We start from the raw sequence: 14,586 nt of genomic DNA on the forward strand, positions 1-14,586 counted from the left end.
TTCCAGTTCAGCCTAAAGGATTGTGCTTTAGATTCAGTTTTGAAAGTGGTTTTTGGAGAAATGTGTGCTGCTGTCACATAAACCAGCCCAGGTGCTGGACCCTGATCCTTGTGGAGGATCCTTCCAGTTCAGGAGATGCTACAAATGCGAATTTTCAGTGGAACATCTCACCTCCCTTTCTTCCTCCCCACACCCTCTCTGTGTTTCATTATTTTAGGAGCATGTACTCAGTTTGGAAATCACTCTTAGAAGGCACCATGCAGGTGGCCCAGTCCCGACTCAACATCTGTGAGAACTATAAAAACTTAATTTCTGAACCAGCCAGGAGTGTCCGGTGCTTTAAGGAGCAGCAGCTGAAGAAGGTATTTGTGCTTTAAGAAATCCTCTAAACTATTGTCATTTTTATTGAGGAAGAAGATGCTTTTTGAAATCTTTTATTGTGGCACTTCTGAAATATATAAGTAGTCTTCATCTTATAAGATTGATGTTATACTCTTCATCTTACCCAGCTTGTTGGAGAGGGATCAAAATTCTGAGTTATCCCAAATTGGAACTGCTTGAACTGAGTCTCCTAAAAATATTTTATCAGCTGGTCAAATGTATCTCAGCAAATCTCACCCTGTGCTGTAGAAATTGCTTTGGGTTTGCAGTGACAATTGCAAGTGGTTTTTGTTAGAAAAAGTTCAGATTTTAAGAAAAGACTCTTCTGAAACGTGGAGGAATGGCTTGAGCAATCTCCAGGGTGGAGAGTGGAGGCTGCCCAGCCACCTCCTGTAACACTATCACAAGTAAGTGCTCCAAAAGCTGCTTTAATTATCTCTTTAATTATCTGTAATTGTCCCTGCAGAGAAAATAGTGTAGTTCCAGTGAGCTGGATATTAATTTAATTGCTTGTTGCATTTGAAAGTCATTTATGAGGGTGGGCAGGCCCTGGCACAGGGTGCCCAGAGCAGCTGTGGCTGTTCCATCCCTGGAAGTGTCCAAGGCCAGGTTGATGGGGCTTGGAGCAGCCTGGAATAGTGGAAGATGTCCTGTTAATTAAAAAAAAAAAAACAAACCCAAGCAACAGACATTTTATCTTTGCTGGTTACAAAGTGACAACAAAGCCCCAGAACGTGCCTAGTTCTGTGTTCTAGAGGAGTTTTTTGTAAAATACTTGGTTACAAATTTAAATAGATGTTCCTGTAATGTGAGCTCTCAGTTTCTGAACAAATTTTTCTACTCCTAGAAACATGTGCAATTTCTGTTTTGTGAGGGGAAAATTAACTTTATTAATGCTGTTTTATTGTCCTGTGCAAAGCTTTCCAAACAACGCTATGGCAATTTTATGGCATTCTTACTGGTAAATAATTGTACTTTATTCTTCTGCAAGTGGAGATAATTCAGTGTTCATGAGTCAGCAGCAGAAGTGGGATCTTTACATTCTTAAAAGTCATAGAAGTTCCTTTATTCCTGCCCTCCTGAATCAGCAGAACAAGTTTTTACAATTATCAGGGCAGTATTCTGGTTCAGAGTATTCTAACAGTGATATGCTTTTCCCACAACATGGAATTATCATCCACTTGGCAGGATTAATTTTCCTACACAACCAGTTTATTGTTTTACACAGTGCAGCCTCTCACCCTTCCCTTTGAATTCCCAAACAGATAAATAATGGACAGAGAAATAATTGTTCTGACCTCCATTCAGACAACAGCTTATCAAAATTAAAATTCAGGCAGGAAAATACTTGTAAGGTTACATGGGAGTACCCATCCAAAGTGGCATCCAGTCTCCTGACAATTTTTTATCCTACAGGGATGCAAACCAAGATTATTTAACTCTTCTCAAATGATGTGGGGTTATTTGATATTTTAATTTTTTGATGCTGGCAGGAGATTTTAGGGATCAAAATCCCCCCTGATGTTGCAAAACCCCATTTCTTTTCACAGGCTTTTAGCTCTTTGTCAGCCATCCATTACATACAGATTATTTTACCTTTCATTTTTCACTGATGCACACAGAGGTCTCCACAAATCCAAATTCTGCCTTCCACCACTCCCCAGAGCAGCCTCTAGGGAATGCAATCTGGAGCCCATTGCTTTATTGGTCTGCACACATCAAACAGTGGCTTTAGTGGGAATTTTTCTGTGCTTTGTAGCAATTTGACAGCTTCAGGGAGAGCAGGGTTGTGTGCTGAGAAGACCAGCAATTCCTGATGGCTGCCAGTTTGTTTTTTCCAGGTGGCTGGTTGTTATTTTTTCAGCAGTGGGACGGGGGGAAGTCAATATTAGGTTGTTGGATCCCAGCACCCCATCAATCCTGCACTGCTCCCAAAGGAGGTTACATTAATTATGCATTAATAATTAGTGTCATGAAGAAGCTGAGGTGTTTTGCAGGGGTGTTCAGCACCTGCAGTGAGGGCAGCCAGGGGGGTGGTGATGATATGAAAAGAGCTTGGACCTTTGGGGTGGTGTTTGAAGGACTCAGAAGTTGGAAGTCACCCCTGGGTGCTGCTGGAGCCTTCACTGACCACATCCAGCCTGTGATGTCTGTAATTAAACAGAAATCCACTGGACTATCAATCTCCTGCATGCTTAATCCAGTTTGGGTGAAAGAAAATCTTTAGTAATCTCTTCTAAAGAGAGTTTGAATTCTAGACACTGATGGTTCACATTGGTTTTCTTACCTAGATCCTGCTTAGCACACATCCTTTCCCACCTTGTTGGGATTTTTCTTAAGCTGGCAGGATGTCTGAAGAATTGCTGAATATAATAATTTTCCTTTCTGTTGTATTGTGTTTTGTGTGGCAGCTTTTGCCTCATGTTTTAAATTATAAAGAAGGAAAGATTAATCATTTTTTTGGTATCCCTTCCAGTAGATTGCCTTTGGATTTTTCCCAGTTGTATTCTGATGGCTTCAACTAATTACTGCATCCAAAGCTTTCAGAACTTTTCTGTTTAATTTGTGGCTTATCCTAACACTTTAAACAGCAGCAGAAAGAAAGGAAGAGAGAAAGTTTTGTGCTCTGACCAGTTTTAAAAGACCTGCATGAATAATTGACCAGGAGTGACTTGAAGCCTGCATCCTTCCCTATAAAACACCACAAAAAGCAGCAAAACGATGATGATGATGTTATTTGGATGCAAAAAAAATTAATATTTTCTTTCCTGAATGCTTTTTTTCAGTGTGTGGACCAGCTGACAAGGATCCAAGCTGAACTACAGGAGACAGTCAAAGATTTAGCTAAAGGCAAAAAGAAATATTTTGAGACTGAACAGATGGCTCAGGCGGTGCGGGAGAAAGCTGATATTGAGGCCAAGTATGTTTCTCTAATGGCATATGTAGGAATAATTGCAGCCCCAAAAAGCACATTTCTGTTAGGTTTTACACTTGATATTGGGCTTTCAGTGAGATCCTGCCAGGTTGTCTTTGCATTTTGCTCCTATACATTTTTTGTAGCTATTTCAGGCACCCCCTGTGAGGAAATTAGAACTTGTTTGTGTTGGTTTGTTTAGGAAGGAAGTTTAGCAACAGCTTTAATTTGGCATTTTCTGTGGACAGCGTGTCAGCTGGCACTTTTTTGATATTAAAGCCTCCTGACTTCCTTTCCTGTCCACACATCTCAAATTTTGCATCAGTCTGTTTAGAGCGGGAGAGGCAGCAGGATACTGGTTTTCAATTTTTGAGATAAATTTTGGAGGCTTTAGGTTTTTTCTGTTCCTTGACATCCTAAAGAGGGTGATTTCCTTCCTTCCAGGAAAACCAGTAACACATGTTTTGGGTTTGGAGTCTGGCCTGTCTTGTGGGAGTTCACCACACCCCTTTTGCTTGTTTTTTCTTGAATTTTTATTTTTAGAAGTTGTTCAGAATTGCTCTCAGGGAATGAAATTATGGTTTCCTTAGACATCTTTTCTGTCTTTCTGAGGGATGAGGAAAAGAACATTAATAAAATTTCCTGTAATGCCTGAAGAAAGTAAACAATCATACATAAACAACCAAAAACAACCAAAAATTTGAGTTTGAGGATTTTGGAGCAGATTTATCCTGCAGTTTTATTCAGATTAAAATAGCCATTGACTTTGATTTTGTTTTCTTATTTACTTTTTAAACCACCATCCTTTAGACAGTGAAAAAATACTTTTGTAGAAATGATGTGAGGCAATCATTCAGTTTCTTCTGCTCATTTCTCTTCCAGGTCCAAGCTTAGTCTTTTTCAGTCAAGAATAAGCTTGCAGAAGGCAAGTGTAAAGGTGAGTACAAAACTTGGATTTTGCTGCTCATTTCATGAGGCAAATGCCCCAAATTGTCTGGAATGTAGAGGTGAGGGACAGCTTGGAAGGGAAATTGGTGGGACAAAGGATGAGCTAAGAGCATTCTCCAGGCAGAGTATAGAATTATATATGGAATATATGCAAGGAATTACAAATCTAATTAGAGTTAAAATTGTTCTTTGAAGACCACAGGTGAAATTCCAATTGCAGGAGAGAAAAATCCATCAATGTATTAACACAATATACACAGAATGAATTGGCTACTGGTGAGTGCTTGGCCATTCAGATTGCCTTAGTGAGCTGTGTTTTCACTTGTTGCAGTTAAAAGCCCGACGATCCGAGTGCAATTCCAAGGCTATTCACGCCAGGAATGATTATCTCCTCACTTTAGCAGCTGCCAATGCCCACCAGGATCGCTACTATCAAACTGACCTGGTGAACATCATGAAGGTAAGGAAGCTGATCTCTGCCTGCCACAGGCTGTTGGAATCCAGAATGCCAAGAATTCTCAGAACTTTGGGCCTGGAAGGCAAGAATTAAACCCAGGATTTGGTCTGAGACCTTGGAGAAGGCTTCCAACCTTAGCGAGAATGTGGATTTGTAGTTTAAAGCAGAGAAACGTTGAGCTAAGTGAAGGAAAGTTTAGAGTTTAAGACAGAGAAAAATAAAGGCAGTTCCAGAGGTACACCAGGAGCTGAGAATGCAGCATGGTGGGGTTTTTTGTGTGCCATAACATGAGTGGCTAAGAAAGCTCACACTGTAGCACGGGTCCATAAGATAAAATATTTAAGGATTGGGTCAGAAACACCAATATCCTTGTTAGCAGTGTTTAATTAATCAATAACTCCTTAAAAGGTCTGGTGGCTGAGGGTCTTGGGACCTTCTGAGCCATGCAGTGAAGATGTGAGCCAAACTCACCCTTCCTGTCTGTGAAGAAGATAAGAATATAAACCCCATCCTCAAAACAACTCAGAGTTCCTGTCTGGAATTCCTTCCAAAATTCCCCACAGGTGAATTATCACAGCTGGGAACTGGGTAAATCTGGGTGGGTGCCAAGCCCTGGATTGGCTTTTCCAGTGAGCTGCCATGAGTGAAAGGGAAGATAGAACTTGCAGTGGTGTCTGAAAAACTTGGAACCAGCTTTCAGGCCCCAAAACTGAACAATCACTTCATTTTTTAATTCACTGCCTTTCTGAAAAAGTCACTTGGATAAAGGATTTAAAAAAAAACCTGACTGAAGAACTCATTTGGATAAAGGAGTCAGGTTTGTCAAACTAAGCCCTGTCTTTTCCTCTTGTAAGGAAACTGGAGAAATTTTAACTTCTTTAGTGCCATATCCCATAATCCTTTTTATTTTGTGTCTGATCAGAACACTTCTTTATGGTGTGATTGATGAGCTGGAGTTATTAAATATCTTGGTTTCCAAACTGTGGATTTTAAGGAGCAGCAGTCAGCATTCTTGTTCTCACCTGTGGCACTTTGCCAGGTCAAGGCAGGAGTAGCTCCTTGAACTCCCAGGAAATGACACACTTCAAAAAGTTCAAATCTGATTGCTCACAGTTGTTTTTTCTAAAATATCACCCTAGAATTAATTAAATGTACACTATTCCTCTGTCTTTGAATTTGAGAGTTACAGATAAATTGTAAAATCATCTCCTTCACGCTTTATCTGCTTGCATTTCACATGTTGACATTTTCAAACTTTACCTGAATTTGCTCTTTACAAATTATTTCTAGGCAGGGTGACTTAAAAGTCTGTCATTTGCATTTTGAACTGCCTTATTGGAGAAATAGCATAGAATTATAACAAATCCCTGTATTATCAGCATACCTTTGCATTTTTGGGGGGAAATATTGATATGAAAAACAGGTAGGTGAGGTAAAAAATAAAAGCACCAAAGGAATTCTCCTGCTCTTCCCTCTGTGTGTGCTTTTCTGTTAGTAAAGTGTGAATATTTGTGCTCACTACATGTTTACTACATGGAAATGCTTGTAAAAAATTTCCTTGTGCTGGTGCAGATAAAATTATTAATTGATGCTTACATAAGATAATTCCACACTTACATGCATGGTTGGCTGTCATCACTTAATGCTCTTACTTGGGAGCAATTCCAGAAGGGAATTGAATAGGTTCACAAAAAAAAAAAATAAACAGAAAGGGTGCTTGAAATAATTTTTAAAAATGAGCAAATAGCCTTGGTAATGTTTTTTCAAGCCTTTCTTAAGCTGAACCTTTTTATTTTTCATACAGAAAAAGCCTTTCAACTTATTCTTTGATATAAATAATTGTGGTTTACTGAAAGCTTAAGTGCTTTCATCCAGCCAAATTACTGTGGAAGGAAAGGACAACACTCAGGGTTTATTTTTCTGCATCTCTCAGATATTTATAGCAGTTGCATCTCTTTGTCTGGTAAACAACAGTGTGTTTTTAATGAAGAGCTGTAAATTCAGGTCTCCTGCACCGTTGGCCGTGAGCAAAACTCCCAGGGAACACACCCAGGTCCTGGGAATGGGGTCATTCTCTGGAGCAAGGCAGAGGTCCCAAAATTGCAGTGGCTACTGGAGATTTTAGGGGAGAGAGAGGGAAAATCTTCAGGAAAATCAAGGATAATGCATCAGTGGACTCTAATTCTTTCATCCTTCAATGTAAATGGAAGGATGAAACTGCTTAAATGTATAAATAAATACAATAGGAACAGCAGCTTGTAATCTGGAATGGGATTTGCTGGCAGAGGGTTTTGGTTTCTCCTTCTCCTCCTTCTGAAATTCCTGAAGGAACCACACTGTACAAAGTACAGAAAAAAATGATTATTTTATTTAGCAGAATGATTTAACACAAATGGAGAAGGAGCTGGAGGGAGAGGTGGCCAATTGAAGGTGAAGAATCATTCAGTATAAGCAAATGTACAGTGACTGAGAAATGGAGCGAGATCTTGCCAATTTTGGTGACCAGGCAGAAAATAGCACATGAAATTGTGTTTAAAAGAGAAATGCAGTAACTTGGGGGGAAAATTGCTGCCCACAGAATAAAGAACCCTGAATAGCCATTACCATTTTTGAAAGAGATGCTGGAACTGGAAAATGGAGTGAAGGATAAAGGAATGGAGACACCTGTGCAATGTTTTGAATTTCTAGGTGACATCCCTGGGAAGGGAGGATTTTGGAAGGGAGTTTCACCCTTCCAGCACAGGTTTTGTTTCAAGAGGTTGAGTGGTGGTGTGACCCAGTATATTTTACATGCTGTGAGCAGTTGTAGTGTCTAAACTGAACATCTCTGCTGCTGTGTTGTGATTAATATTCAGAAAATGTGGGTTTTATCTCAATATTAGTAAGCCCTTAGGTATTCCTGTAGTGCCACGTGCTGTCTGTGAGTGTTTCCCCATTTAGCTGCCCTTGAGTTGATCTCTGAACTGCTCAGGGCTCTCCACATTTCTAAATCACATCAAGTATCTCCTCAGACTGTTCAGATTTTGGACCCAGTGCCTGGTTTTTCTAGTTGTTACCCAAAAATGATAAAATCTTTAGAGCTAGGAAAAAACCACATGCAAACTTTTCAGCTGATACTGAATGTATTACTGTATATAGATTTACAGATGGCTCAGAGGCTGTTTCTGTTTGCATCCACCATAAACAGTTTCTCCATTGGGTTCTTGTTTCCAGAATTAGGATGGAGTTGTGTTGGTTCTGTTGCCTCTGGCTCGTTGGGAGCCAAGGCTGGCTTGGCAGGAGCACACCCAGTCCCTGGCCTATTATCTTGGAGATACCAATTATTATCACTGTGTTAATTGAAAGGATTGAAGGGATCACAGTTGGGCTAAAAATGATTTATTACTCAAATAAACATCAGCCTCAAAGGCTTTGAGATTTAAGAGAGCAAGCAGTGAGCCATAGCTCAAAGAAGGGACAAGTTTCTTGGTTACAGGCAATATATAACATTCTAATCCAATAGAAAGTTGCCACAAAGTTGATTTTGTTTTTCTAACCTATCACCTTTACTTAATTCTGCTGCACTGTGGATACTTCTATCTGCTATTACACTTGCACACATATGATTCTGTTATAACATTTATAGCATTTTTATATTTATATATATATTATATATATTTATAACATTTATATATAGCTTACTCTATACATTACTTTAGTAAGTAAATACTTTCTAAACTTTAGCAATTATAAAATACTTTACTTACTTTAGTAATTACCTTAGTGCAGTAATTACATTACTACACTGTAAAACCCTTCACCATCTTACCCAACACAGCCTCTTATTTACCTAAGCTATATTCTTACAGCTATAAATATGTTTGTAATTTTTCTGCCTAATGTCTGTGTACTTTTATTTTTACATCAATCCAAGCTTCTTGGATTGATGTAAAAATAAAAATAAAAAAAATAAATTAAAAAAAAAATAGAAATCAAATCAATTTATTTTTATTTTTACATCAATCCAAGCTTCTTGCAAGGCTACAAATGAAACCTTTCTGTGTTTGTGAAAGTTTCTGTCTTTGCATTTCCTACACTGGCCATGATGTGCATCCAGCTGCTGCCTTTGGGTAGGAGCTGTGGCACTGCACTCTCAGACCATCCCTGTGCAGACAGTGCTCACTTCCCCAGCAAACATGAGGTTTTCCTCTCAGCTCTGACATGGCTGCATTGATAAATAGTGAGTTGAAAGCTCAGCTGATGTGGCTGCTTCTTCCCATCTGTTTTCTCCTTATATTAAATTACCTTTTATTTCAGTAGGCTGAAAGGTGTCTTACTTGGCAGAAAACAGAATCAAGGGGTGTTCATTGTTGCATGTGGACATCAAGGGTTGGTCCTGGCATCCTGTGTGAGCTGAGCTGAGCTGAGCAGAGACAGCTGGAGTTCCTGCACAGCCAGCCTGGAGAGTGGATCTGCAGTGCTTTGGAACAGTAAAACCCAATAAAAGGCTGTGTTGGTGTTGGAGAAAGGAGGGGTGGAGATATTTTGCAGCCACAGCGTTGGTTTGTGCCTGCAGGAGGGATTTCCAGCCTGTTGGGAAAGAGTGATGTGTGCTGGGCTCAGGCACCTTGGGCTGCTCCCAGGAGGAAGCTGCTGCTGGGTTTGTTCTTGTGTCTGGCTCTGGAGCTGTCCTGTGACAAATGAATCCCAAATCCACCTTGTGGCCTTGTTTCCTTGTCTGTGACAGGCAGCAAAAGGGGTTTTCATACCAGGTTCCTGGGGCACACAGTGGTTCAGAGTATGTTACTTTATTTTGCAACATTTTTTTTTTCAGGGAAGAAAGTGATTTGCTCTGCTGTGTTTGTAACTGGGAAAGCCATCACAGACTAAACAGGGATGCTTGGAAAGAAAATACAAATTGCTTCCAGCTCTTTCAGTAGGATGAAGAATTGTTCCTACTGTGCCTTCCTAGTTTTCCAGTTACAGCACTTAATAAGGAGCAAAGCCATTCCAGGTTTCTGTTCAGAAAAGATTTGAATCCTTTTGCCTTTTTTTTTATCAGTCCTTTATGTCCATTTCAATCTGAGCAGTGAAATTTAAACCCCTCAAAGCACTGCCTAAACAAAGCCTGGTAATGTTTTATTCTTTGCCAATTTCCTGACAAGCTGCTTAGGAAGAGTTGCCATCACCTGAATGTGAAAGTACAGTCCAGAAGCCCTTTTAAAAATAAGTTGTCTGCCTGGTGCTTAGGTTTTTACTTTAAAATGAGGTTTGAGGAAGTCTGAGATGATATTTGAAATCATATCAGGACTGTTTTGTTATTCATCCTTTTAGAAACTTTATCATTTTTAATGCTGTGCTCTTAATTCTGTACATACAAAGAATGACTTTACACAGCAACTTGGTATGAGGAAATGTTGACATGAAAAAAGAAAAGCAGGTGTGCTGGACACTTTAAACAGTTCTGAGATTATTTAAAGAGAGAAAGAAAGAGGGAACAAAACCCTCCATTTCAGAATCACAGAATGGTTTGGGTTGGAAAGGATCTTAAAGACCATCCAGTTCCAACACCTTCCACTGTCCCAGGCCAGGCTGGAGCAATTCCAGGGATCCAGGGGCAGCTGCAGCTTCTCTGGGCACCCTGTGCCAGGGCTGAGGAGCAGCTTGCAGGTGGTGCTGCATTCTTTATGAGCACAGAAAAATTCTGGAGAAGGTAGCAAGGAGTAGGGGCAGGTATTTCTAAACTAAGCTCTTTTAAAAGGAATTATTTCATGTCATTGCTCATGTGGGCTTTGGTATTTGAGGGAGAAGGGTGTCAAAAGCTGGTGCCTTGTCTTTGTGGTTTCAGTGGTTTCTTTTATCCCCTTGTAATTATTAGGCTGCTTTCCTGGTTTTCTCTGTACTTTCCAGTTTGCTTGACACGAGGAAGTGGAGTTGTGTAATTTGGCTCTTGTTCTTGATCAGAGTTCTTGTGATGATTTGGCAGGTTTGAATAAAAACTTGGTTACATCATTTACCTGCAACAGCCCTTTGCTCAGGTGTGGGTGACAGTGACAACACAAGTTACAGCAGAGCTCTGTTAATTTGAGAGGTTGGTTTATAACATTACAGGTGAAGTGTGGCTTTTCCACACCCTTGCCTGTTTTTAAGGACTCTGATAGAGGAAGAGATCTGGCTGTCTTCCAAGGAATGAGCAACCTGGTGTACTTGACCCTGCTCTGAGGGCAGAGGTTGAACCAATATCTCCCTTTTAAACCTGAATTTATAATTATAATAAAACTCTATCATTCCTTAAAACAGCATTTTTTTTGCTAAGGAGGTTCTCCTTGGGATTTAACCTTCTGCTTTCTGGTTTTGGAGTTTATTCAGCAGTTAAGTGGAGTAACTGCACAAGTTCCAGCAGTGCTGGAGCCTTCATGTTCTGGTGAGCCCTGGTTTTTATTTGTTGGAATGGTTGGGAGTTTTTGTGAAGCTGTGTTGATTTCTCTGTTTTCAGCATAGTCATCCATCACTTTTCCCATGCACTTTCAATGATTATTTAAAACAAATGGAAGTGCAGGCTTCAAACATGACTTGCACAAATGAGATTCAGCTGGAGCTGGCAGTGTTTATAAAAATGACCCCAAATTGAGGACTTGGTGGCTTCCAGTTAATAATTTGCTTTATGCCCTGAAATTAATAAGATGTGTGTGGCAAAGGGTTCTTTCCCCTGGTGGCTCTGCCTGAATTGAAAAATAAGTTGACACAGTAGCTGAAAGTCTTCAATTGGCTCAAGAATGTTATCCCAGCACTGCTGTGTCCTGTAGACATAAAAGGGTACCATTTGCATCAGCACATATTTCTGTAGCCTCTGGAACAAGAGAACCAATATTATCACTGTAAAAAATCAATTTACGTCCATGGTATTGTTTCCAACTTTCTGGAATGATTTAGAAGCACCCAGGGGATTCCTTTTTTAAAATGGAAAGTTTGCCCCTCAACGAATAAATAGCATTAAGATAAAGTAATTCTGAAGTCACCAGAGATTTCCATGTTCTTCTATAAATCTCTTTTATTATTTCAGTGCTACCAATTCTTTTAAGATCCTGTAAAACTCCCTTAAAAGTGCAGAGGGGACTTGTGCAAGTGAAAGAACTATTGTTTCACTTCCGCTCCTTGTCAGCAGCAAGCCACAAATATTCTGTAATCCCAGTTAAGGCAGCCATGGATGGCATTATCTCCAGCCTCAGATGGGCACAGGGACTTTCCTTCCCAGGCAGCTGATGAGTGTGCTTGGCCTCCTCATGGTCATTCCCACACAGGGGGGTGGCTGGAGGGATGGTGCTCAGCACATGATCCCAGTGTTCCAGCAGATGCTCGTTGTGGGTTCCACAGCAGCTGATCCTGATCCCACACTGTTTTCCCATCCAGGGGCATCTGTCTCTGTGTTGATGTGCACATCAAACCTGGGGAAAGAGAATTCCAGGCTGTAGTGTAGTTCTGCATCCAGATAAATTATTAGAGCATTAGTTGTGGTCTCTTGTTCAGTGTTTTTCTTAAATGCTCATCTCTCCCATTCCCAGCTGATACCTGAGAAGTGCCTTGGAGAATTTTAGGTGTTCACAGTCCATGGAACATGTGCTAACTCCAGTTGGGAGCACTTGGATTCCAGCTGACTGTGAGTTAATGTTTGCAGGGAAGTGAAAAGAGGACTTGGACTGGAAATGCAACTTTTGATGTTAATTTTGGTAAAACCACAAGCAAGGGAGGTTTACTGGCCTTAACAGTAAATGGTATTTGCACCAGTAACTGTGCTGTGTGTCTGTCATAGAATCATGGAATGGTTTGGGTTGGAAGGGACTTTAAAAACTACCCAGTCCCATTCCCTGCCATGGCAGGGACACTTCCCACTGTCCCAGGCTGCTCCGAGCCCTGTCCAGCCTGGCCTTGGGCACTGCCAGGGATCCAGGGGCAGCCTCAGCTGCTGTGAGCACCCTGTGCCAGGGCCTGCCCACCCTCACAGGGAACAATTCCTAATTCCCAATATCCCATCTGTCCCTGCCCTCTGCCCCCCAGTTCTTTCATTTCCAATTATATCTTTATTTTTTCATAGGCAAAATGTGGATTTTCAGTTTCAAATCCACCACTCACCCCCTGAAAAATCACATTGCTCATCATGCAGACTTTCCATGCGACCTTGAGGCACAGGAGTGGGGCTGAGTCACAGCTGTTTCTGTTGTGAAGATGAGAAAGTGTGATGGTCACATTGGCCTGGTGACAGTCAGTTTGTCCCACCTCGTGTTTCAGTCACAAATGAATCCCTTGATAAAGCATTTGACCCAAAGAAGTCCAGGGTCAAATTATTCCAGGGATCCAGGTGTTTGTTCCTCCATGGCTGGGCAGAGCAGCGTGGCAAAGTCCAATACAGAACTCAGGGCAACTTAATTATCTTAAAACAATGACTATTTTTCATGGTGAAATAAATTATTTCTTGATAATATGATTGACTTTTCAGTCAGGTTTCCTTTGGTATTTTCACAGAAATAACTTCAGAAAAAGGGTTGATTGTAAAAGTGCAGTGTGATTTTACAAATGCTTATGAAAGAAAGGCATTCCCCCTTGTCCTGTCCCTCCATACCCTTCTCCCCAGTCCCTCTCCAGCTCTCCTGGAGCCCCTTCAGGCCCTGCAAGGGCTCTGAGCTCTCCCTGGAGCCTTCTCCTCTCCAGGTGAGCACCCCCAGCTCTCCCAGCCTGGCTCCAGCCCTGGAGCATCCCCATGGCATCCTCTGGGCTCTCTCCAGCAGCTCCAGGTGCTGCTGCTGTGTCCCCAGGGCTGGGGCAGCTCTGCAGGTGGGGTCTCACCTGGGCTCAGGGGCAGAGAGGAATAGTGATCAGGGATGAAATCAGGGATTTAAGCTGAATGTAAGAGAAGGAAAATTCCTGGAAAGGCAAAAAGAAAAAAAAAATTCAAAACCCCTGAGAGTAGGAAGGCAGCAGGAAAGCAGTGTAAGGATTAGGATTGGGAAGGAGTTACTTGTAAGGAATCTGGGAAAAAACTGGTTGAGAAAGGCAGCAGAAAACCTAAGACCCTTTTTTTTTTTTTCTTCATTTAAAGATTTTAAGCAGAAACTGTTTAGGATTTGAATGGGGCTTTGAGATATTTTGGGATATTTTGGTCAGCTGTCATAAACCCGTTCATTGTGAGCAGGAAATGAAACTGCCATCTTGTTTCAAAGCCACACTGTAACACAATGAGAGCAGTTCCCAAAATACTTCCCTGTGCCAGAGAGCAGCCTTGGAGCTCAGGAAGCACCTGGGCTGCTCCGTTTGGGAGGCAGGTGGGGCATGCAGCATTCCTGCCTTAGGATTCATGGAGAAAAGCATCCCTAACAGATCCTTCACAGGGGTTTGTTTGCTTGAGGCATTTGTTTTTAGCAGCTCCACTGGGAGATTTGAAGAAGCAGGGAAAAGTTACTTTTTTCCTCAGTTTTTCTTTTCCTGCTGTTACTCGTAACCACCCAGTGTTTCAATGAGTTACCTGGAATGGAGGTGTTTCCATTGAAACCAGGGGAAAAACTTGTGGATTATTCTTAAAATTGAATGTGTGTGCACAGGTTTTGTCTTGTTAAATGAGATATTAAAGCGATAATTGTCCTGTTAAATGAGATATTAAACTGTAAAAGTTAATGAAAGTGCAGAGACCTCAGAGCCCCTTCCAGTGCCTAAAGGGGCTCCAGGAGAGCTGGAGAGGAACTGGGGACAAGGGATGGAGGGACAGGACACAGGGAATGGCTCCCACTGCCAGAGGGCAGGGCTGGATGGGATTTTTGGCAGAAATTGTTCCCTGGGATGGTGAGCAGACCCTGGCACAGGGTGCCCAGAGCAGCTGTGGCTGTCCCTAAATCCCTGGCAGTGTCCCAGGCCAGGT

The 14,586-nt window shown here is 41.3% G+C and overlaps 2 protein-coding genes across 2 annotated transcripts in view; both read left to right on the top strand.

Moving 5' to 3' along the window:
• Window positions 1–14,586, top strand: part of RPS3 (ribosomal protein S3) — a 221,517-nt gene that overhangs the window by 147,706 nt on the left and 59,225 nt on the right. The window lies entirely within an intron of this gene.
• The window catches only part of FCHSD2 (FCH and double SH3 domains 2), a 120,462-nt gene that overhangs the window by 61,414 nt on the left and 44,462 nt on the right, over window positions 1–14,586 (top strand). The window contains exons 5-8 of the mRNA XM_050972036.1: window positions 218–362; window positions 3,168–3,301; window positions 4,178–4,232; window positions 4,575–4,703. Of these exons, the coding sequence (XP_050827993.1) occupies window positions 218–362; window positions 3,168–3,301; window positions 4,178–4,232; window positions 4,575–4,703 (463 nt within the window). The remainder of the gene's footprint in view (window positions 1–217; window positions 363–3,167; window positions 3,302–4,177; window positions 4,233–4,574; window positions 4,704–14,586) is intronic.

Source organism: Serinus canaria, chromosome 1 (assembly GCF_022539315.1).
Source record: "Serinus canaria isolate serCan28SL12 chromosome 1, serCan2020, whole genome shotgun sequence".
NCBI classification, from domain to species: domain Eukaryota; kingdom Metazoa; phylum Chordata; class Aves; order Passeriformes; family Fringillidae; genus Serinus; species Serinus canaria.